This window comes from Tiliqua scincoides, chromosome 1 (assembly GCF_035046505.1).
Source record: "Tiliqua scincoides isolate rTilSci1 chromosome 1, rTilSci1.hap2, whole genome shotgun sequence".
In the NCBI taxonomy this organism is placed as follows: domain Eukaryota; kingdom Metazoa; phylum Chordata; class Lepidosauria; order Squamata; family Scincidae; genus Tiliqua; species Tiliqua scincoides.
The window spans coordinates 161403-187084 of NC_089821.1; the positions used below are offsets into that span (position 1 = coordinate 161403).

General features: G+C 43.9%; 1 protein-coding gene across 3 annotated transcripts in view; it reads right to left on the bottom strand.

Moving 5' to 3' along the window:
- Positions 1–222: 222 nt before the first annotated feature.
- The window catches only part of MIA2 (MIA SH3 domain ER export factor 2), a 49504-nt gene continuing 24044 nt past the window's right edge, over positions 223–25682 (bottom strand). For 2 of the 3 annotated variants that reach the window (XM_066612992.1, XM_066612987.1), the window contains exons 14-24: positions 21748–21849; positions 20812–20872; positions 19577–19612; positions 14022–14089; positions 11678–11760; positions 10970–11098; positions 8056–8214; positions 6363–6494; positions 2562–2635; positions 1776–1998; positions 223–735 (exon numbers count right to left, since the gene is read on the bottom strand). In XM_066612992.1, the coding sequence (XP_066469089.1) occupies positions 572–735; positions 1776–1998; positions 2562–2635; positions 6363–6494; positions 8056–8214; positions 10970–11098; positions 11678–11760; positions 14022–14089; positions 19577–19612; positions 20812–20872; positions 21748–21849 (1231 nt within the window). In that variant the 3' untranslated portion in view covers positions 223–571. The remainder of the gene's footprint in view (positions 736–1775; positions 1999–2561; positions 2636–6362; positions 6495–8055; positions 8215–10969; positions 11099–11677; positions 11761–14021; positions 14090–19576; positions 19613–20811; positions 20873–21747; positions 21850–25682) is intronic. The other variant, XM_066612999.1, reaches the window with a different exon arrangement.

Genomic DNA, 25682 nt, shown 5'->3' on the forward strand with positions numbered 1-25682 from the left:
TGCCGACCCCTGGTATATACCCTCGCCAGAGCCCAATGTCTTCCTAAGTATTTCCTTTCCCAGAAAGATTCAGAAACCTGGTGTGTGGAGTACAGAGGCACATTTGGATTTCAGGTTGTCTACACACATATCACACTAAGCAGGCCATGAGAAAATGTAGAACCACTGCCATGAGGTCTACTTCTTGACTTGATAGAAAAGAGGCATTCAATATAGTCAACATTTCACAAGTTATTAAATCTTTTAATTTTTCCACATCTACCTTATTTAGAAATGTTCTCTTCACATGCAATGACTTTCTATGAGATTGGATGTGGCCAAACACATCTCAATAGTTCTTACATGGGATAAATTCTTACATCTCCCAGATACGCAAATTAAAAATAATTTAAAATTGTTACTATACAATGAAAATCAATTTATTCACAGTTAAACCATTATTTACAAAGCACTCTCCTGAGAATTATTTTATGAAGCTTCAATTTGAGCAATAATACAGAGTTACTTAAGTAACAAGTTACTTCACAGCAAATAATTCAGCTGAGACTGAAAGAATTACTTCAAGAGAGCCTCAAGTTTCTTCCTGGGATTCTTCATTATCTGCGGAGGACACTGTTGATGGCTGTGTTAACTCAACAGGCAGTTCATTTCTGTTATCAAATAGTGGAGGTGGAAAAAATCCAGCCCTTGGAGGTGGATATTGAGAAAAAGACCTCACTGGAATTGGACCTCTCACTGTTCAAGGAAAGATTAAAAGTCAAACTTCAATTCAGAACAAAAGAGATTTTTTTAAACAAACAAAACAAAACTCCTTACATGCTACTACTACCACTACCACCACCATCACCACCACAACTACAATTGATTTCCACTGAAATCAATAGCAGTTATAAACAGAAATAAGAGAGGAATGACATTTTAGCACCTGAGCCCAACAGACATGTGGTGTAAAGTTCAGTTAAATCTTCCACAAAAAATAGCTTCATTTTTGTAATGCTTTGAATAATGGAAATAATGTGCCTCTTAATAGCTATGGGATGACAATCAGCAAACGACTTGGGACTAAGTCCTACTGAAAGCAACTGAACGGGCCTTGAGCAGCATTCCCTCTAAGTCAGTGGTCACCAAACTCGCGATCACTGAATAACGAAAAGGCGGTCCCTGTTCAGACCTGGCTGCGCATGACTTCTACCGAGATCAAAGGACAGTGACATACTGGGCAGTTGTGTCCCAGCAGGCTGTGCAACAGGACGTCCAGAAAGACGTGGCTGCCCAGAGCATCCCTGTCCCCCGATCTCAGTAGAGTCATGTGGTGGCCTGATGGAATGGTAAGCTCCAGTCACGGGGCAGAAGGGTTACGCCCTGCTCTAAGTGGCGTGGCTGAGCAGCTCACAAGGGAGCCCCAGGCAGCTTCCGTCACACACTGAAGTCTGATGTCAATGTCAACCTCATCACCAAGTGTTCCAGAACTGCCCTCCCACAGCTCCATGCAGTGCCCGTCCCCCGTCCCCCCAAAAAGGTACAGGAAACATTAAGAACATCAGCCTACATGATCAGGCCAAGGACGTCCCACTTAGCCCAGCTTCCTGCCTCTCACCCAAGTCTGCCAGATGCCTCAAGGGGAACGCAAGACAACAAGACTGAACAGAAGTGCAACTGAGTTCCACTGAAATCACTGCCCACCTCCAAGTTATTCATGTTTCCACACCTATTTCTCTGAACGTATGTAGTGACTTGTTTAGGGGGAAAACAACATGCGCAGATGACATGCATACCTGGCAGAGGAAAACGTGGCGTGCTGTCAAAGTCTCTTGGGAAATATTCACGAGGTCCATATATCATACGAGGAGGCACTGGTGGGAAGGGAGAGCCTCGCCTCAGGAACGGCCCTCTCGGGTCCACTGGCATCAGAGGAGCTCTCAGCAAGGGGAGCGGAGGAGGCGCAATCCCGGGTCCAAAGCTCTCGCTTTCAGCTGGAAGAGGCTGGTCTGACACATTCTGTGGAATGGGGAGATTATTTTTCTACAAGCTACTAAGGTACACTAGACCTTTTCAGCCACACTAGATGCTGTTCCAGAACCACCTCTCAGAGCGCGATACCAGAGTCTTTCGAGACTGAAGGTTGCCAACATGTAAGGTACCACTTTCAAACGGGCAGATCAAAGCAGTAGCCTAATCCAAACCAAACCAGGAATGTGAGCCAACAGGAATGAGCTGGACCCTGCACACAGGTGAGTGAAAACCAGAAAGGACTGCATTAAGGCAAGAGACAGCGTCGTTCCTGTGCTTCAAATACAGCTCTGAGAGTCATTCAAGACAAAAAGTCCCTTCACTTTGAATGCTCTTTCAAGTCTGCAGACTCAGCCAGTTATAGGATTTCTTAACATTCAGTATATGGAAATACCTACAAGGTACTAAAGCAACAGTAAAATACAGTGTAGTAAAACAGATATGAATCATTTTAAGAACGTCAGTACGAATTTCATAATATCTGATTTTGCAATAGAAGGAATTCAATAGAGGTCATTTTTTTCAGTCTTTTCATTTCATCAACTACTCACACTCTCATTCAGATGATCTTTTATTCCATTTCCGCTCAAGTCCATTCTTGAGTTATTCTCAGATACTGGTCCATCTAAGAGTGAGGAAAAAGCCCAATTTACATTTTAGGATAAGGAAACCTCCTTTTCTCCAAGGAACAGGTAGGTGTAGAAATAAACAATGGTTATGAGAAAACTCCCCCCCCCCCATTTTATTGTATTTCTGGTCATGCTACTTTTATATCAAGAAACAATTCACAGGCCTTCATATATGGATGCCAGCATGCAAGATGTTCTTCCCTACAGGCTTTATTTCAACTGTGGTCAAGTCTCAGACTCTTTTTTTGGTATACGAGTACATTCTATCACCAGTCACACATCCCAGAAGGAAAATTATAATCTTACTTTGTTTCTCTAAAATAATTCAGTTTGGTAATCTTGTCAGGCATGTTTCCATTGAATCTAAAGTTTGTGTTTGTTCTCTTGAATGCAATCCAGCAACTTCTGTATTTTGTACCGAAACACTGAATTACCTATATATTACATTAATTTATGTAAACCTCATTTTAAGTTGCCAGACATCCTCTGGTGTCAGGGGGTTAATCTGTACTTTAGCTGACACTGGTGTCCCTGTTTGCATTTGATTTATTGTATTGTGCACATATCCACTGTAAAGTGCCTCCTTCAGGATGCCAGCTATCAACCCCCTGATGACATTTGCATTTTAAGCTGATACCTACATCCTGATCCTCATTCAAACTTCAGGTACACATCTACACATGAAACCAGAATCCCTCAAGCTCTGTTTAGCACCCAGCAATCACAGATACCCATGCTTACTTCCAACTCTGCACCTAGTCAACTCTCCTAAACCAATACAGAGTATTTTTCACTAGAATTTTGTCCAATGGTCACTCCCTGAGTGTTTACTCACTGCTCACAGAAACTGCTGCTCACGAACCAGACAGCCAAACTTTGTGCTTTGAAATTTCACTTCTCTCACCCCCCATTTTTCTACCTTTCCCCATCTTTAGCTAGCAGCTGAGGTTGGCAGAGCAGGGAAACCTTACAACCTCCCTTTTTTTCTGATTCCTTCAGATGCACCAAATACACTTGCACTACACACCATTATACGCCACTCAGGTTAGGGTATTACAACAGTTCTCTATTAATTATTGTGGGTATCTATTTTGTGTCCCTTTTAATAAAGCTGTAATCATTTATTGAAAGATTTCTCTCAGTCTCTTCTTTAAATAAAAGAAATTTCTACAGAATGCTGGTTTACATCCAGTCTTAAGATCCCAATATTCCAATAGGGCTGTGTAATAATTTCTGGACACAATCTGGTAACACAACGTGGTAAAATGCCATATTTTCCTACATTTTATTAACATAACTGCTGAGTGAGTATGAACTGATACTTCCGCGTGCTTTGAAAACAGTTGCATCCCTGATCAGATTCCATTTGAATTGTTGCCTTCCTACTGGAACTAAATAAGTTTTAAGGTCACACAAAGCTACTTTAGAAAACATGAACGGCTACGTTCCAAGGCGTTCCTTCTTTCGAATAACCAGGACCGGCCATACTGTTTAGGCGCCATGGTGGCTGCCAAGCAGAAAGGACATTTATAGTTTCCTGTTCTCTGCGGAGCCCAGGTGGTGCACGTGGGGGGAGGGGTTCCCAGCAGTCTTCCATCCGGGGCTGACCAGACCGAGGCTGCTTAGTTTAGCAAGGCTCCTCTGCTACAGACCTCACCTGGGGCCATTCGAGTTAGTGAGCTTTGCTTTCCAGCCTGACTCAATCTTTAGACCCACATGCAAGAGGAAGATGTGGCTTCTGCGACAGAACGAGCCTGGTCGAGCCACAGCCTCCCATGCACTCCCCTCTACTGTGCACAACAGGGTGACTGGACGCTTCTGCTTTCACATTAGGAACGAAAGGCAGTGTCAAGTTATCTCCAATTCTGGGGTAACTGCACTTTGTGAACAAGTGCTATGACATTCCAGGATACCAAACAACAACAGATGATCACAAGGATGGAGCCATAGCTCCAAGACAGAGGTCCTCCTGGTGCAGAAATCCACAATGCGGGTGCTGGACTATCGCCCTGCTCTGAATGGGGTTGCACTCCCCCTGAACGAGCAGGTTCACAGCTTGGGGGTTCTCCTGGACTCGCAGCTCCTCCTGGATGTCCAGGTGTTGGCTGTGGCCAGGAGTGCCTTTGCCCAGTTTGGGCTGGTGCACCAGCCGCACCGTACCTGTCTGGGGCAGATCTGGCCACAGTGGTCCATGCCATGGTGACATCAAGATTAGATGGTAACACGCACTACGTGGGGCTGCCCCTGAAGACAGTCCGGAAGCTACAGCTAGTGCAGAATGCAGCGGTTTGTGTCATTATTGGAGGTCATCGGTTTGACTCTGTCATGCTGGTGCTCTGGCGACTGCACTGGCTGCCCATTCGTTTCTGAGTTGAATTCAAGGTGCTGGTTTTGACCTTTAAAAGCCCTAAACAGCTTGGGACCAGCGTATTTGAGAGACCACCTTCTTCCGTATTGTCCGGTCCATTCTCTGAGGTCATCAGAAGGGGCCCTGTTGGTTGTGCTGTCATTGAGAGTGGTGAAGGGGGCGGCAGCCAGAAACAAGGCCTTTTCGGTGGTGGCGCCTGCACTGTGCAATTCACTCCCCTTTGAGTTGAGAACAGCTTCTTCGTTACTGACGTTCCAGCGGGGTCTGAAGACTTTTTTTATTTAGGAATGCCTTTGAGGCCCTATAAGGGCTGCTTTTATAAACTATGTCTTTTACTATGTGTATTTATCTGCTGACTGCATTTTATCTTGTTTTAATTGTTCTGTTTGAATGTTCATTTGTATTTTGTTTTGCTTTGTATTTTAAGCTTGATTGTTAGCACTGAACATCCCTGTGCCTGCAGGAGGCTCCAGCTTCAATCCTTGACATCCCCAGACGGCCTGGAAAGACTCCACTCTGAAATGCCCAACAGCATCTGCCAGTCACTACAGACCACAGAAACCTGGGCAGACCACTTAGTCTTGCCTGGCATATAAGCCAGCTTCACACTTCTCCCTCTCGCAACTAGAGGGGTGATAGGAGTGGAAGGATCTGCAGTTCTTGGAGGATTCTTCCTGTGGTGTGAAACTGGCTCCTGTGACATGTGGACAGACCAACATTTCATGCATTTTGAGTCAAGAGTCTTGGCTAAAGGGATTTTGTTGCATAAATGCAGGTTAAGAACATTTTCCTTAAAGTGTGACCACAGCAGATGTACAGGTAAGTTAATGGTGTTACCTACATTAAGTACAGGATACAAGTTTGATTAAAATACAAAAAGGACAGAACTTTCTTAATAGTATTTTTCTTTCTATTTTTTCTTTCCAATATAATACTTTCATAATAATTTTCTAAACTTCTCATGTGGCTTGGGGGGGGGAGTGTCATGAGCATGGATTACAGCTATTATTATTATTATTATTTTATTAATTTATACCCTGCCTTTTTGCCCAACGGGCACACAAGGCGGCTTACAAACAATTTAAAATATAACATTAAAAACAATCATTAAAACAACTTATAATAATTAGAAATCTAAAAGCAAACAAACCCCGAATGACATAGAACATTCCTAGCAAAAATGCTACCGTTCTGCTGGCACTGGTCGATATGCTGCTAACCAGGGAACAAAGTCCTTGAATGTCTGGATTTCAAGTTCTCTGCGTTTTAGCCCTGACAAATCTGAAAGATTACTTACTGCTGCAGCCAATTTCACAATGAATGCCTTCAAACACTAAAAAGGCAGCCATTCCTACCTGCTTTGTCAAAAGAATACATGCTGTAACTTCCAAGGTCTGCTGGTCCTGAAAGCCTGCCAGTGTTTGGAGGAGCAGAATAAAATCTTTCTGGTCTTCGAAAAGGAAGTGACGGCTCATTATACAGCTGACCTACCATTTAACAAAAAGTGCAATTCAGTAGATATCCTTATTAACTATGCAAATTAGTCACTTTCACCTTGTATTCCTCACGTCATGTCACTCGTGTCTTAACTGACACAGATGACCCCCAGGACCCACGGATCCCTGTCCCATTACCTTTGGTTATGTTGAGTACATTCCCCTGAAGTGATAATCATTAATCATTAATAAGAACTATAAAACCATTGGGGGAGGGCAACTATTAAACTAAAACAGGCACAGATTGATTACATTCTTCCTAAGTTATAAGGTGTCTTGCTTGAACAAAAGCTATAACCAAAAGCAGGGGTGCTCAATAGGTGGATCGCAATCTACCAGTAGATCATGAGGCAAAATGAGTAGATCGCGGAGCCCTGTCTCTCCAAACTGTTAATATGTCAGTTTGTCTAGTGACTAGACGAAACTGACATATTTAGCTGACACTAAACTGAAACTGACACTTTAGCTGCTCTTCAGGCATGCAGCAACAAAACTGATGAAACTGACTAGACTCCAGCAGGGGCTCCATATATTAAAGGGGGTGTCTGTCAGACGCTTCCTTCCCCCCTGGTAGATCTCCGGGCCTTGCTGGGTTTCAAAGTAGCTCTCGAGCCAAAAAAGTGTGAGCACCCCTGACCAAAAGGCTTTCAGACAGAGGAGCAGGCAAGCTAGCGGCCTAGAAACGAGACTAACAGCAGCACAAAGTGAATGTTTGCTTTTAGTCTCCCTTCTAGGCTGCAGGCTGCTTGCCTGCTCATCTGACTGGAAGCCTTGTGTTTATAACATTTGTTCAAGCAAGACACCTTATAACTTAGGAAGAATGTAATCAATCTGTGCCTGTTTTAGTTTAATAGTTGCCCTCCCCCAATGGTTTTATAGTTATTAATGATTTTATTTATTTAGATTGTATATTTTAGTGTAACCCTAACCCTTATCCATAGTGTCCACTATCTGCAGCAAGGGGCAGGAATGTATCCCCCCCAAGGATACTGGGGGACATCAACCTAGAGTGCCTACCCTAATTGGATAAGAGAAATCCATCTAACTTCCATTTATGGAAAACTTGCACCATGGCACACCATGGCACAGGAGTCTTGAAGTAGAGTTACTGAAATAGGCTGTGATCCCGAACAAGTGGAAAGGATTTCCACTCACCCACCCACTCCCCTCTTCTGCCAATTCCACCCTCCTCCTGCAGCAGCTCCCTACAGCACATTCCATACTTGTGGGTCTTCCAGCAATCAAGAGTACCTTTTCAGAGACTGCAGCAGTTGAGGGAGGGAGGAGGAAAGTCCTAGCATGTGAGCAGATTCCCACCTGCACTGCTCTGGGTCCATCCCATTACAATACACACATACTTTTATTTCTCCCAGTATCTGTCATATTCTGCACTTGAACTGAAACACAGCTGGCAGAGAGGTCAACGACCCTCTCTAGATTTACCAGTAAAATCCATGAAACATAAATGAAACAGGGCAAACTTCATTTAGTAACTACAATTTCATAAAACAAAACCATGTTTGCCAAACAAAGATGGATCACGTTCAGATACCTGCAGGAGGGGGAATTATCCTGCGATCTCTATCCCAGGGAGGTGACAAAGACCCAGTGTCAGAAGGTGGTCGGTGGGGATCAGGCAACCTGTCAGAATTCAACTCGCCTCTTGGATTACCAGCTTCATTAATGCCAGAACTCCCTGGTCCTCTGGACCCTAATGGAACAAGCCAGCAATGAATTCAGTCAGTGGAGACATTTCCTGGAGCACTTTTCACTGTACCTGCAAGTATCAAAGCCGGGACAGTCCAACACTTTGAGGGGGAAAGATCACCACATGCGGCCTCAGAAGCCCCTTCCCTGGGGGCCTCACTGCAAAATGGTGCTCTTTCCAGGAGGGAGGCAGCTGCTCCATCACTCACAACATGTATTGTGAGCACTGATTTGGAAGAAAAAGAAGAACAGAACAGAACTAGCCCTGCAACAGAATCCATATTATATTCTGATTCCTTTCACTGAAAAAGAACGAATGGACACGCGTCAAATGCACCCTGATCAGTGCTGGCAACGGGCTGGTAAAAGGATCATTTCCTCCAAGCCTTCCTGCTCTGTTCCCAGCAGCTTATTCAACCACTGGGGATGCAGTCATTTTCTCAACCATTTTCGCCCCTAAATCAGTATTTTGTTTCATTGTAGCGAAAGAAGATAGCTGAAAGAGATAAGAGGAATTTCTCCTTCCTCTTTTCAAAAACACATTTTGAAGAAGAGCACAAGAATTTAAAGAAACCTGGCAAAGAAGGTGACAGGGTGACACCTGAAGGCACTTTTTAAAAAACCAATGATTCAGGCCAGGTGGTCCAACACACACCCCATGGACCACATGTGGCCCATAAAGCCTCTTTTGGCAGCCTTCAAGAAACCCTACCGTACCCACTGCTTGCTTCTCCTGCTGCTCAGCAGCTCTCCTCGGTAGCTCAGAACCTGGACGTGCCTGCTGCTGATGTCATGTCACCACCAATTACTTCCGCATTTGCACCGGGTGGCCCCAGGGTACTGCGGCCCCCTCAGCAGCAAAAGTTGGACAGCCCTGAGGCTGTTGGCTCATTCTTTAGCTCCCAAGCAAGAGTAGGTCTCACTTATTTGGTTATACAGTTTGGGCATCCTTTATCCAAAGTGCTTGGGACCAGTTTAGATATCTGATTTTTCCGTATTTTGGAATACTTCCATATACATAATGAGAGATCTTGGGGGTGGGACCCAAGTCTAAACACAAAATTCATTTATGTTTCATATATCCCTTAAACACATAGACTGAAGGTAGTTTTATACAATATTTTTAAACAAATTTGTGTATGAAACAAGGCAAAAAAGAGAAAAAAGAATCATGCTGGTGCTCAGAGAAGTTCCATATTTCAGCATATTCTGTATTTTGGCATTACGGGTAAGGGATGCTCAACTGTACCAAGTCAGACACTGAACCACAGCAATATTAGAATACAGTTGCACTTCAAAGCTCCCATCTACCTTCACCAACAAAAGCCAGGAAAAAATGGAATCACCCCTCATACATCATATGGCCAATTTTCACTTATTAAAACCAAAACACTTCCTCTTGGTCTTCTGCTGAGGTCCACAAGCCAAGGTTCAAAGAGAGTCAGGCATTCCTATGACAAAAGGGGTGGCAAGACCTGTGCTGCTGCTTCTCCCGCCTTCCCAGATTTTAGGAAGTGCCATGGGATTCATTTTTAATTAACAAAGGGAATAGTCAGTGCTGGCTTTTAAAAACTGAGTCAAAGCACCTTTGGCTTTTTTTCTTGTTTTGTTTTGATTTAGCTGCCTGTCAAATGTGCTTTTGTTCTTAAATTCTAAGACCTTAAAGCCACCATTACTGAAATAAGCTTTATAAATTTATCCAGTTAGTAATCATCATAAACTAGCCACTAAAACCATTAAAACAAAAGAAAACCGCTAGTGTACACAGTCAACCCTCTGAATCCATGGAGGTTCCATTGCTGGAACCCCTGCAGATGCCAAAACCTGTGGATCTCTAAATCAGCAGGTCAGGACGCTCCCTTGACCTCAGAAAGTAAGCAGAAGCGCCTTCTGGTTGTGTCCAGAGGTGCTCTGAGGCTCCCCTCGTAGGTGTGCCTTTCTGACACCTCTGGGAGAAGTCAATTCCAGTTACATCCGGGAGGTCAAGCGGGACCCCCCAGTGCAGGTTCAGAACCCAGGCCGAGTCAAATTGGCAGGTTCTGAACCTGTGGATAAAAAGGGCCCACCTGTAGGCTGCACACGGTTTATTCATTCAGAAATGAATGGAAAGGTGTAAAGCCAAAGTATCACAAGCAGAAGAAAAACAGCTACTAGCGCTGGTCCACAAATGCTTGCACTAGTGGAAGAGATTGCCCAATACCATTAACAGGCAAGTTCAGCTGTCTTCTGCTTCTACAAGTACTCACACCAGTGGAAGAACCCCTTGGGACTTTGTTTCACTTTTCTCACAAAAAATTCTAGCACAAGGGGGAAATATGCCTGTCCATGAGCAGAGGACATCACCTACACACAGAAGGCATCTCAATCTCAAAATCACTAATCAGCATGAAGCATTTATTGATTTACTTTGTTGAATAAACCACTTTGTGAACTACTTTTTGTTGAAAAGCAGTATATAAAAATTCTTAATTTTAGCATAAAACCCTCAGACAGTATACTATTGCCAATATTACCCCTAACAGCCTAATCCTTTGCATTTCTACTCAGAAGTAGGTTCCATTGTGTTCAATGGGGCTTACTCCCAGGAAAGTGAATATAGGATTGCAACCCAATTTATACATTGGACAGCAAAAGATTAAATTTAAACTTTGAAGGGATCTTTTTAAGAACACTTTCACAGGTCATTAACAAGAAAGGAGGGATAGACGAAGAGGAGAGAGAATGTGTGATAGTTAAGGTTTCAAACTTAAGAGTTGTACCTCTTCCTCCTTCACCTGGAAGCACAGGTGAGAGTCTTAAGGGCCCCTCCAATAAGGTTGGGGGGGAAAGAAAAGCTCTCGTTTCAGATGAAGGTCTGCCCATTGGCGAGGGTCCATATGGGGAATGCTCTGGAATAATTAAAACAAAATACTAAAATTCACAAGATCCGTGTTAGCTGGCATCAATGAAGAACACAGTTTACTCATGGGCTGTGTTTAATACTAACTTGGAACACAACAAAGTCGATCTGTTGACTTTATTATCCATTCTACAACAAGATAGCTACACAAGTCATCTTTAGGAATCTTTAAATAATCCTTCATTTTTTAGAAATTTGAAAATAAAAAAGAAAATTTTTACTAAGTATCAAATGTATAGTTTTGGTGCTACAATTGCACTGAAGTGCAAATGCAAAAAGAGCCAGCTAAGTAATTCTGGAAATTAAGATGCATGTGGAAGTGGAGTCAAGTGGAGCGTGGGAGGCGAAGGGTCAGAGAGAGGCCAAACCCGGAAGGAATCCAGCTGGAACTAGGAGTTCTATGAAAGACTAGAACTATTCAATTGTAAAAATCCCTGCGGGGGTTTAGAACTGCCTGCCTATGTAAACCGCCTGGGATTAAAGTCTGAGGAGAAATCTGACGACCAAAGAAAGGCGGTATATAAATACCTGTATAAATAAATAATAAATATGTAAAAAGGTACTGTACCTCTGACGAACGGTCTAATTGGAACATCAAGAGCATAAGGGTCTTTTTCCAAAAGACTGTATTTAAATTCTGCTTCTGTCAGTCTAAAAGAACAGGTAAAATGTCGTCAATTCTTAAAATGCAACCTTCATCATGAATACCAACTGCCATACAGCATGGCTTTTCCTATAACTCAACTTTCAACTTTAGAAACATGCAAAATCTAATGAACCAGATTTACAAATATTAGTTGTTAATTATAAGTGGTCTGTTTAAATAGAACACTGATCTCATCCTGTGGATCAAGTAATACCATAAGTACTGGCGATACAATGTAGTTTCCCAAACCAGGACATCTTTAGGCTAGAGCAGTGATTTTCAACCTTTATCGTCTCATCTCATGGCACAACAACAAGGTACTAAATTTGTCAAGGCACACCATCAGTTTTTGGACAATTGTCAAGGCACACCTTTCTGTTGGTGGGAGGCTCATATCCCCAATGGCCCTATTAATAAATGACCCTCCACCAAACTCCCGTGGCACACCTGGAGACCATTTGCAGCACACCAGTGTGCCACGGCACAGTGACTGAAAATGGCTGGGCTAGAGAAAAGACCTGCAGGTTGTGTTCCACTCATGCCACAGGGACTTCCTCTTCCACCCTCTCTCTCTCCCAGCCCGGTGAACCTCCCCAGAAGCTGCTCCGCCAGGTCAAGGAACTGCCAGACCGACACGAGATGTGAAGCACAAAGGGTTGCCCCACATTCTCTTGGAATGGGGCGGGGGGCTTGCAGGAGTGCAAGTGCCTCCACTCACAGGCAGGACTGTTCTGAATCCTAGTCATGCCTATGCTACAGATACATCGGGTTTATGTTTAGAAAGGCAGGTGGGAATTTTAACATTAGTTCATGTTCTCACACATGCTATCAATTCAACAATCTATGAGCAGGACTATGAGCTTCAGATAAATCAAGGGATGTTTACTTAAGGTTTCACTGAAGCATAAGACTTACCATCCAATCCTAAACACATTTACTTGGACACTCATCCCATGAATTAGCAGAACGTACAGTGGGCCCTCCAACAGCAGATGCCTCCCTGGGCCTCAGAACACCTTCTGGATGCAAATGGAAGTCACTTCTGGGCAGGCCCTGAGGCGGTGGGAAGGTTAATGAAGTGGACTTCAGGCCCAGTGTGACCTATGAATGTTACTGCAGCACAACAACCCTGCCCCCACCTCAGGACTCCAGCATCTGTGGATTATGGTATCCATGGGGGTTTGTGGAGCCAATCCCCTATGGATACCGAGGCCCTCTGTACTTCATATTAACTGTGCTTACTACTATGAGAGCCAGGATGGTGTAGTGGTTCTAGTGCTGGACTTAGACCTGGAAGATCAAGGTTCAAATTCCCACTCAACCACAAAGCTTCCTGGGTGACCTTGGGCCAGTCATTCTCAGCCTCACCAACCTCACAGGGTTGTAGTGAGAACAAAAAGAAGGGGAGAAATCATGTACACCACCCTGAGCTCCTTGGAGGTAGGGCAATATAAAAATGAGAAAAATAAAAATAAATAAAATACTGCCACATAAATCATGTTTTCAGGCAATTTGATCCTATAGACCAGTGGTTCTCAAACTGGTGGGTCACGACCCACCAGTTCATATAAAGGTTCCCCTGTCCCTTTAAGGGGAAGGGGAGATCCCCAGGATCGCGTCCCTATGGGGGGCGAGGGGGGTGCTTTTGACATGTTACGTAGGCAGGGCTGCAGCAGGCTGCAGGAGACGTGGGGAGCCCTGCGCAGCCCTCTGTTTGCAGGAGGTGCTTTGCTCCTGCTGTTTCTGAACGTTCCAAGCCTTGGGAAGCATTGTGGAGGACTGCGCAGGGATCCCCATGTCTCCTGCAGCCTGCTGAAGCCCTGCCTACATAATGTAAGTCAAAAGCACCCCCTTCATCTCCCCTTAGCGACAAGATCCTGGGGACTGCATCACTGCCCTGGCCCCTCCCCCACAAAGACTTGCTGAGGGAGTAAAACTCCCTCAGCATTTGAGAACCACTGCTACAGACACACAGAAACAGGCAAACTGCCAACACACAATGGTTTCTTCCACAGTGGAGTCTGTGGCATCCCAGGATAAGATCCCATCCTGCAATTGTTAGTCAATCCCATCAGAACCTGCTACTATCATTTTAACTGGGCAAAGCCGAACCCAGATTGCTGCTTTGGTGATGGCCAAGAAGTCATCAGGGTAGCATAAGGGGGCATGACAACCTGAACCCTGATTCCAGGTAGTGACAATACAACACATTATGTAGCCATCAACCAAGTCATTTTTTTTCCAGTTTGAGCACTATGATACTTACTTTTGCCTATTGTTTGAATTTTCCTTTTTCATATCATTGAGGAATCTTTCAGCTGCCCGGGCTGCTAGCTTTAAAAGTAAAATCCAGGTTGAATACCAAAATTCCTTAAAATACAAAACCTTTACATTTACAGCCTAACAAAGTAGAAGCCTCCTACAGTAGTTTAAATGGCACCAAGCATGACTGGCACATTTCTAGACTGTGGGTAAGGTACACACATAACACAACACTCTGTAAACCGCAGCATAAGCCTGTTCCTGTGGCTGAATTTAGGGTCTTAAGCATTCTCTTATCTGCTCTTTTGAAAATATATGAATCGAGAGGGAGGGGCCAGCCAACAGCTGAGCAGATGTGTCTTTCTCGAACTCTTGAAAGGCACTCTGTTTTTTCCCAAAAACTGCGGATCTGAGGAGATCCGAGGATTGTTTGTCAGGAGAGAAACTCCTTCACATGATGGCACGATTCCTGAGGTGATAAGGCCTGGCCAGGGGCTTTCCCAGGAGATCCCGCCGTCTTGGCAGCAATGGTGGAGAATTCATGCTGAATTCAAGCTGAAGGCCCCAGCAGGGAAAGATGTTGAAAGCCTTAAGTAAGTGTTATTCAGTTTGTGTATGCCTGGTGTGGACTGAGTAATTGATTGCCTGATTTGTTTTCTTGCCATGAGAAGAGAAGAAGGGGGGAAGGTTCCCCCCCCAGTTGTATATCGGTGTGAGGAGAAATCGTAGAAGAGATTTACCAAGCTTGTTATGGATATATGAAAATATACAACTTTGAATTTCGGTGGATTGCAAATTAACTGTCCTTGGAAAGTTTGTGGATTGTTTGTTGCCTTGGTTCGATGCTGTTGTTTGGGATTGCTTGAAAGAGCGGCTGGATTGCCTGAAAGAGCTGGCTGAAAAATCTGACATTCCTGTGGATTGAGGAATGGCATTGCCAAGGCTACAACTATAAACAAGATAAGAGAAATGTAAACAAAATAAGAACAGTGCTCTAGTGACATCTAGTGGATTTAAAAAGACATTGCAAGAATTGGATTTGTGTCTATATTGAAGGAAGCTGAGGACATCTAGTGGCCTTAAAGAACATTGCAAGCAGGCTTTATAACTTTTTTCTGTTATTGTTGATGAGTGACTAGAGGATTGATTGTTGATGTGATGCAATGTGATGTATGGATAATTGAAAGAGAAAGTGAAAGTGATTTGTTTGATAACAAATATTTGAGCTTTACAGGAAGGAAGAACAAAGATGGTGGGCAAAACAGTGAAAGTCCGAGGCTCACCAGCGTCTGAGACGGGACTTGGAAAATTAGCACAAGAGGATCCGAAAGGGAAAGACTGGAAACAGACTGTGCAAGACAAAATAAAAAAACTGTTGGTAATGGTACAGTAACTAACAAACCAATCTGTACCAGCTCAAGTTAGTGTGGATGCTTTAACCAAACAATCAGATGAACTTAGTGGACAACTGATGGAGATGAAAATTACATCAGAAGAAAATAAACAAAAGATTGAAAGATTGGGAAAAAAGATCAGAAAAGATCAAGTTAAATATCGTAGATAGAAAAAAATCAGCATGACGCGGAGACACCATAAATGGAAATTCAAATGGATAGTGCAGCTCAAGTGGTGAGGATACAAAATATACCAGAAGAGAAAGGAGAAGATAGGTCACGACAGATTGTCAGATTAATATCAGAATGGACTGATACACCGATGGAGGAGATATCTAAAGAATTGGACTCAGTGAGAAGAGTGAGCACTTTTTATCTGAGAAAACACAAATTACCAAGAGAAATCCATGTGAAATTCATCAGAACCTTTTACAGAGATAATTACTGAAGGCCTCACAGGAAAAGGAATGGACAATTGATGATAACAAAGTCAACATTTTGAAACATGTTCCATGGAGAATGAGGAAGAAGAGAAAAGAATATGAAAACCTGACAAAATTCTTAAGAGAAAAGCAAATAGCATACAGATGGCTTTCTCCGGAAGGTATGTTTTTTCAATATCAGACACAGAGATATAATATAAATTCAATAATGAAAGCAGAAAACTTCTTTAGTACAGTGATGAAAGACGAGATAAGAAAGAAAGAAAAGGAGGAAGAGAAATCGAGAAGAAAAGAATTAGAAGAATATAGACCAGAAATGGAATCGGATGAAAAGAAATCAGATGATTTAGGAATAACAGATGAATCAGAGAGGGAAGAGCCTAGAGGAGCGAGTAAGAGGCGCTCACCAATAGCAGAAAGAAAAAGACAAAAAGAGAGGAAGACTAGTAAAAAGAAACGTGATGTCTAATGAATAGGGCTTAGTTGGTGAATAAAAAATTAGAAGTTTTTGTGGCTTCAGATGAAAAAAAGAGGTGTTGCCATTTAAGTTAAAGAAAGTATGAGATGAAAATAAACATATGCATTACAAGATGGATTATTGCATTTTGAGATGCAAGAAGAAACAGTAAAACAATGCATGATAAAATGGGCACAAAATATAGGTAATAATATCACAATAGATCAATGGATCTCCTCTATGATCCCAAAGGATCTCCTCTATGGAGAACTCGTGCAAGGAAAGCGCCCTACAGGTAGGCCACAGCTGCAATACAAGGACATCTGCAAGAGGGATCTGAAGGCCTTAGGAGTGGACCTCAACAAGTGGGAAACCCTGGCCTCTGAGCGGCCTGCTTGGAGGCAGGCTGTGCAGCATGGCCTTTTCCAGTTTGAAGAGACACTTGACCAACAGTCTGAGGCTAAGAGGCAAAGAAGGAAGGCCCATAGCCAGGGAGACAGACCAGGGACAGACTGCACTTGCTCCCGGTGTGGAAGGGATTGTCACTCCCGGATTGGCCTTTTCAGCCACACTAGACGCTGTTCCAGAACCACCTTTCAGAGCGCGATACCATAGTCTTTTGAGACTGAAGGTTGCCAACTACTAGATCAATGGGAACAGATCAGGAAGCATAACAATAAATTTATTAGAGTAGCAAATTTTATATTATTTTAGATATTATAGATAAAGAAAACGATGTATACCTAGTTATTACGATTTTAACTGTAGCAAGGATTTTATGTTAGACATTTGAAGGATTTTAAAATACCAATGAAAAATGAATTAATAGAGAAAGTGATGAATGTGGCAGAGATGGACAGGCTTTCAGAAATTTTGGTTTGAGTAATGGAAAAACCCTTTTATACTTGGTTGAAAATGAAGTTTTAGAAATATATGATAGGGCATTTAGATGATTGTATTACATATAAATTTGATATGATATGATACATAAATTATGGATGAAAAATGATTTTGAGAGGTAAATTTATAAGAGGAAATTGATTAAGATATGTAATAATTAATTAGTTTTAGTGATATACGATGGTGATGTATGATTTCCTGCACCCTTTGTTTTTTTGTGTGTGTGTGCAGTGATTTCTTTTGTTGTGTGTTACATATTGTGTTTTTGTTTGTAGCTGTTTTTGGAAAATTAAAAAAATTTAAAAAATGTATGAATCAGTACATTAAAACTGATGCAGCTCTCCTCAGCATTCTGGTTCAGAGACTATTTATAAGCAAGGGAGATCTCACCCTGTCCTCCTAAAAACTTTTCTATCTATTTTGGTGGAAGAATCCAAACTGCAAATTCAGGCACAACTATGTCCTCTGCACCAAAACGAGGACGGACCACAGACACAGGTGGCCATCATAAAGAAGGATCTCTAGATCAGGGCAACAACTCTTGCAATGTAGCATTAGAACTGCCCTTGGGCACTGCAACAAATCAAATTTCAAAGTTCTATATAGGATCACATCTGAAGCATATTTCAACAGGCAAATAATAAATGCACTAGAAATATGAGTGCCCTGTCTGGGTGTTTGCAGGTGGAGCAGTTACTGAATGTCAGCACTGCACAATACCTGCAAATCACGCAGGAACTATGTTGCTGCTATGAAAACAGACTGCTCAGGTCCATCAGGTGGTGCAGTTCACAAAAGGGTCAGCTGCATAGGACATCTGCATAGGATCCCTTCATGGCCACAATAAACTAAGTTGCATCTACTGTTTGTGTTACTTGCAATATAAACAACAAACCTTCTCTAATGCTGCAGGGGCTTTGTCTGGACTGAAACACTTGTGCTGCAAGAACATTTTGTTCCACTGACTGCCAGCCATGTCATCCCAGGACAAAATGTTTTATTGTGAAATGAAAGCAACAGAGAAGATGAACTGATGAAAGCGGCATTGAAACAAGGCCAGAAAGAGACTTGTAAAGTCTGGGTTAAAGGCCTTATTTTTAGAAGACAATGACCATTATTCAGAAAGATTTTGAGAGTGTCACAGTTAAAAAAATGTGTACAGCATCTGCACGCACGAACTCATTTGGAGCCTGTTCACTGCACAGTGTGCACCTGGAACAGCTCTCTCTTGGACACAAATGAGGCAGAGATGTGGAGGTCTACCGCTTTCTGTTTCTGGCACCAGAAAAAGGGCTACTTCCTACAGTCCTCCATCTGCACTGATGGGAAACCTGAGCTCCCTCTCCATCTCCCCCACCTAATGCCATCCCTTCTGCACCACGCCTGTATGGCAGTCATCTCTGGCGAAAGCCTACGTGCATCCCCCCAATACTTAGAGCACTGCAGCGTATCTTCCGCCTAGCTACATACAGGGCATGGAAGACATGGGCTGCATCTATTACAGGAGAACTCTTACAGATGGTTGGATTAAACACAACGGATCAAAATTTCTAGGAACCAATAATGGCTCAGCAAATGGTCAAGACCAAAAGTCAGAGGGGTGGATAACATCCATGTGCACATCTAGGTTTTCAGCAGGTTCCAGAGAACCTTCAAACTATTTTTTAAATTATTTTGTCACAAAAGCTAAAATTTGTCATTTATAGGATCAATGCAAGAGCTGTTTGAGACACACAAAATTATGCATGATTGAGACATACAAAATTATGCAGGGGATGGACAGAGTGGATAGAGAGATGCTCTTTACACTCTCACATAACACCAGAACCAGGGGACATCCACTAAAATTGAGTGTTGGGAGAATTAGAACAGACAAAAGAAAATATTTCTTTACTCAGTGTGTGGTTGGTCTGTGGAACTCCTTGCCACAGGATGTGGTGCTGGCGACTGGCCTGGACGCCTTTAAAAGGGGATTGGACAAGTTTCTGGAGGAAAAATCCATTACGGGTTACAAGCCATGATGTACATGTGTAACCTCCTGATTTTAGAAATGGGCTATGTCAGAATGCCAGATGCAAGGGAGGGCACCAGAATGAGGTCTCTTGTAATCTGGTGTGCTCCCCGGGGCATTTGGTGGGCCGCTGTGAGATACAGGAAGCTGGACTAGATGGGCCTTTGGCCTGATCCAGTGGGGCTGTTCTTATGTTCTGTTTGGGGACAGCATATTCGCCTCTCTGGTCAGCGACATCTCAGAACTAAGTCTAGATGCACACAGAGATTGTCCTTACCCTGACAGAATGCACCTTGTGAACGTTCGCACAACCTTCCTCTGAAAGACAGAAGAGCTCTGGTGCTTGCAACTTACCCAATTATCATGTGCTTTCTTCTCATGTGACATAATCTGTTAGAGACAATAACCCAGTAGATCAGACTTGTACAGTTTAAATCACTCCAAGGACCATTTGACCTTTGTATTATATCAGGAGGACAAATGCCTACATTAACCACGGAAAATCTTAAACCACAGAAATCTTAACCATGGAAAATCTTGTCAGATCTTAAACTGTTTTTTGTTTTTTTAAACTAACTCAGTCTCTCTGCCTCTGGTATATTCACTCCAATCTGAATCCTGTTCTCTTAACCATCTACTCCAGGAAGCTCCAGGAAGGCCTCTCTCTCTCCAGTTCACTTGTCACCAACCTCCTAGTTCTCCACCCAACCTCCATAGCCTCTCCCCTACCTGTCGCAGAGCTCTAAGCAGCCTCCATTATTGCTTCCCTTTGCCTCAGGACCCCAGCAGAGTGTCCCACGTCTTCCTGAACCACAAGAGGTCTGCCTGCACTCCCCCCTCCGCACATCTCCCACTTTTGCTTCTACGCTCCTCCAGTTCTTTCTTTTGCTCAATTTCTTCCCACCCACCTTATCTCTGCACCCCCACCCCCAAGCCAAGTGCTGCTGCAAAGGCACACAAGAGGTTTACTTTCCCAGGAACTCACACCAAGAAAAGAATCTCACATGACTGGAGAGATCCCTAGAACCTTCTCAGGCTAAGAGGGACTAAGAGGAGCAGCAAAGCAGAGGTAACACCGCAGGCAGTCTCCTGCCCCTCCTGGTGGACGAGTGGGCTCTGGGTGTTCCTACAAAGAGCTAGGAAAGGGCTCCGAACCATGGGTGCCCGGAGGTCTCTGACAGGGCTGCAGTAAGCCTGATGCTGGACATCCACAGCAGGCTTTGATCTACTTCAAGCACTACAAAGTCAATGAGCCCTTAAAACTGTGTGAGGTGTTGTATAATTAATCTGGACTGTGCTCTTTGTAACAGTGATTTAAAAAGGACTAAGATTGTAATCTTGTGTAACATTCCTGGGAGTAAGTGCAATTAAATTCTACAGGACCTACTTTGGAGTATACATGCTTAGAATCATGCTGCAACCTCAAGCCTGCGCAACTTGAAGCAAGTCCAACTGAAATTCATGGGAGCAAACATGGTTCAGGCAGGGCTGCGAGGGCCGTTCTTCCAGGCTTGCTACTTCTCCAAAGGCAAACCCACTGTTAAGCCCAGATACATGAAGTGACCATCAAGCCAAGAGAACAGGTGTACCTGACTCTGGTAAGAGCGAACAGTTCTTTCCAGCTCCTCTTCTAGATCTTTTGCCCGTTGTCTGTAAAAGGATCATTGCATACATTGGGTAATTTTGTATGAGGGCTTGGTGAAGAAGAATATTATTACCAAGGCTCATCAGTGAACCTCAGTGGTAAACCAGTTAATTCAAAAATAACAGCCTAATAGGGCAGGAGGTCTGGTCTAGAGGGTAGAGCCTCCATTTGCCTGAAGATAACATCCGCAGGTCACCAGTTCGAGGCCACTGGCACCGTGCGACCTGGAAGCAGCTGACAAGCTGAGCCGAGTTATTCCATCTGCTCTGAGCGTGGGAGGATGGAGGCCAGAATGTGAAACCAGATCAGAAAGAAACATCTGAATGTTGTGGTTCTTGAAAGAAAGAACCTTCTTTCAATTGTAAAAATCGCTATGGGGATTTAAATAGCCTGCCTATGTAAACCGCCTTGATTAAAGTCTTGAATAAAGACCAAGAAGGCGGTATATAAATACCGGTATAAATAAATAAATAGCAAACCCTGCCGATGGAGCAGCGGCAAGTCACATGAGCTGCAGCCATCAGTAGAGCCCTACAAGTCTGCAGTCATGTCTGCTTCAGAGTTTCAACTACTAAATACAAAAACACCAGGATGTCTACAACAATCTCTTCTTTTGTTGTTATACTCTGCTAACATTTTGTCTCACAGAATTGGAAGGGGTCTTCAAGATCAAATCTCTGTAAATGCAGGCAGCCCACAAATACTGTATCCTGGTAGGTGGCTATACCACCTCTGCTTAAAGGTCTCTCTCTGATGGAAAGTCCATTCTCTGCCGAGGCATGCTGGGATGATTTCACAGGGTTGCAAGCTGATTGGCCTAATTTGCTGTTGAAATTTTGTGTATTAAATAGAAGAATATTGATACAAAACCCATCATTACCGATAAGTGTTCAGTTCTTCAGCAGCATGATTAATTTTTTCATCCACTTTAGAAAGCTTTTCTTCTTTCTGCAAACGTTCTTTTTCTTCTACAGTTAACTTCCTTTAAGAACAATCATTTAATCAGTCGCAATTCAATTTGTTTTCTTGTGAAAACCATAAAAAATGAAGTTACTTTTCCAAACACTGCACAATTTACAATATTTTACAGATATTCATATAATCAACAGCAACCAATGGGGGCAATAGTGTTAAAATTCTCAGTCCAAGCGTCTCTTTCATATTCAGTAGGTTGAGCACTACAGAAAACCAGGAATAGTGAAAAAGTGGAACCCAGTCTATTTTTAGTTTGCAAATGCATTTTTAAAGCCAAAACACATAAATAGCTCAATATAAATTACTTGTGAATGCATGCAAAAGCTGAACACACTATATACACACAAAAGTACAGTAAAATGAAGAAGCAGAGCAGGTTGCAGAAGCACGCAGAAGGTCATGGAAACCTGACAAAAGAGGTTGGAAGAGTGGAGCATGCATCAAATGTATGGCTTCCACTTAAAAATAAAAAGTGTTGGAAGAACAGTGTCACACACACCACCTGCCCATCAGCTGAAACAGGGTGGGTCTGAGGATCTTATGCTCTCGTGCATTAACCAATGTCTGTTTCACCACCCTAGGTATTAGCCAGCCCAACTTAGCCCAGGCATCTAATGGCTGTTAACCAATCCTCACAGCTCCTGGGGCCATCCTCTTTGAGATCCAGGCCCCAAGGGAACACAGGCAGCATGCTAGCAGCCAGTCTGGATTTCATGAACCTGAAGTCCTCCAACAACACACAATCCTAATGACAGGTGTATAGTTTATTTAAATAAGGTATTCTTGGTTACACAGATTAAGAAGGCAGAACTGTAAGAACAGGCATGCAACATAAACACTAACAGAATAAAACAACAAAACTCATAAGAACAGCCCCACTGGATCAGGCCATAGGCCCATCTAGTCCAGCTTCCTGTATCTCACAGTGGCCCACCAAATGCCCCAGGGAGCACACCAGATAACAAGAGACCTCATCCTGGTGCCCTCCCCTACATCTGGCATTCTGACTTAACCCATTTCTAAAATCAGGAGGTTGCGCATACACATCATGGCTTGTACCCCATAATGGATTTTTCCTCCAGAAACTTGTCCAATCCCCTTTTAAAGGTGTCTAGGCTAGACGCCAGCACCACATCCTGTGGCAAGGAGTTCCACAGACCGACCACACGCTGAGTAAAGAAATATTTTCTTTTGTCTGTCCTAACCCGCCCTTGTCTGTCCTAACCCGCCCCTAAAACTCCTAAAAACTAGTAATCACAGCCACGGAGCAGCTCTTTTAGCCCAGTATGCTGTATCCAGCAGGCAAGTGTCCTGATAAAGCCTGACCAGCAACTGACAAGAAAATCCAGCAAGTCCATAGAGCAGTGATTTTCAACCCTTTTAATCTCACGGACACTGACAAGGCACTAAAATGGTCAAGGCACACCACCAGGCTTTTGACAATTGACAAGGCACACCACACTGCCAGTGGGGGCTCACATCTCCCATTGGCCCTTTTAATAAATGACCTTCCCCCAAATTCCTGTGGCACACCTGAGGACCACTCGCGGCACACCAGTGTGCCAGGTACAGTGGTTGAAAATGACTGCCATAGAGGCTGCCTGCTCCCTCACTAACAGAGGGAGACTTCATGGATGGATGAACTCACTCAGCCAATGAGAAGCCCCACCACCTGGAAACTTCCCAAAGGATCATATAACGTTCAGGCACTCACTCCTACTCCCTCCCAGCATAAAGCTCACATGTTTTAAATTCCCAATCACTGGCATGGCCATAACCAGTCTCACAGCTGGAAAGTTGTTCCCCTTGAAACAGCCCACAGAACTTCTATTTCTTCAGATCTTCAATTTAGTATCAAAGCAGATCTGAATATCACTTTTCCATGATAAAGCAAACTGCCAAAGAGCAGGGGATACCAGTATGTTAAAAGCTGCAACGTATTTAGGAATGAGTACTTTTCTGCAAGTAAACATGCAGAAAAGTGACCAGGGCTATAAGAGGCCTTGCCATTGGCAACTGTCCATTTTAAAAGGAATGGATTTAGCCAGTGGTTTCCAGACCCACCAGCCTGGGAAGCACTTGCTGCTGGCCCTGTAAGGGGCAGGGAGGGGGAGAAAGCAGTGGCGCGATCCCCAGGATTGCGCTGCTGCCAGAGACAGAGGGGTTTTCAACTTACCTTCCCCTGTGCCAGCCTTTGAAGGGCTCCCCAAGCCTTAGAGATGTAAAAAATAACGATTGACTTAGCTAGGGTAAAATAGTTAAAATATGTTAAAATGTTAAAAAGCCTTAGATATGTTAGAAATACTGATCAGTAATAACGTTTCTAAGGCTTGGGGAGTCTTGCAGAGGCATCTGCGGGGCTCCCCACACCATCTGGAGGCCGGCACAGGGGGAGGCAAGTTGAAACTCCCGTCCTCGTCAGCAGCGTGATCCTGGGGGTCGCATCACTATCTTCTCCGCATCCCCACAAAGACTTGGTGCTTCCCAAACGTCTGAGAATTTAGCAATTCTGAAAAATACGTAGGTAAATTTTATTTGCAAAGTTCTTTTGTTTGAAAGTGGTCTACACACTCCCTCTCCCCCAACACTGGTGACTAGGACTGAATCCCAACCTCCACTACCCACTCTCAATGCCTGCAAGGGGCGATTGGGGTAAGCAGAACTTGCTAGCACAGCCATCTGATCAGCAGGCATGTTCAGACTTGCACCCAGAGCCTCACTGGCTAAGAAGGATCTTTGGGTTAAGCCACTGATTTACCAAAGGCTACACAACAAATGCATGCTGGGAGACGAAGACAGCAAGCAGCAGCTGCTGGGGCTGGGAGGATGCTGCCTCCCTCCCTCCACGTACTGGAGCCTGTGGCGTGCCAAAGGGCGAGAGTCAAAGGGCTCTTAGCGAAGGGGATCTTGTCCGGAAGATGGGAGCCCTTCCTGGCACCCGGACCCTACAATATCCTGATCATTTTCCCCCTTATCACTCAGTCAGGGGAGAGAAGAGCAGACGAGCAGCTGAAGCAGCAACTAGGACAACTGCACACAATTCTGACGGTTGGGGGGTGGCGAGGGTGCACCATCCTACTTCCTGCAGCTCTGGTGAGAGGGGGTGGGGGGAAGCTGGGCGAGGGGGGCTGGCCCTTGTTTGTATTCTGAGTAAGAAGGGTGAGAGCTGACTTAAGGCTGATTTTGGTTGTGCTCGTGTCGGAGAATTGTTGCAATTGTGAAGGGGTCCTGGAGAGTTATCTCGTTTTAATTATCCTCGCTCCTCCCCCCACTGGTGGTGGTAATAATAATAATAATAATAATAATAGTATTTATATACTGCTTCTCAACAAAAAGTTCCCAAAGCGGTTTACAGAGAAAATCAAATATCTAATGGCTCCCTGTCCCCAAAGGGCTCACAATCTAAAAAGATGCAACGCCAGCAGGCAGCCACTAGAAAAGACACTGCTGCGGTGAGGTGGACCAGTTACTCTCCCCCTGCTAAATAAAAGAGGACAATAAAACAGTTGTACCATGTGTTTTGATTTCAGGGGTGGAGCCACAATTTACGGGGTGGGGGCAAAGGGAGATATGGCAATGGTGGTAGGGCAGGCCGTTACAGGAGGAGGAGGGTTGGTCAAAGGCAGACCATCCCTTTTTCTGGCCCTTCCTCCTCCCTTGGGCCAAAGTGGCAGCCCCACGAGCTTGAAGCTGCTGCTGCTGCTGCTGAATGCCAGGTCAGTAAACAACAAGACTAGCCTGACTCATGACCTGATCGTGGAGGAGGGTGCCAATCTGGCTTGCATCACGGAGATTTGGTTGGCTGAAGTTGGGGGATTAATCTCACCCAGTTGTGCCCAC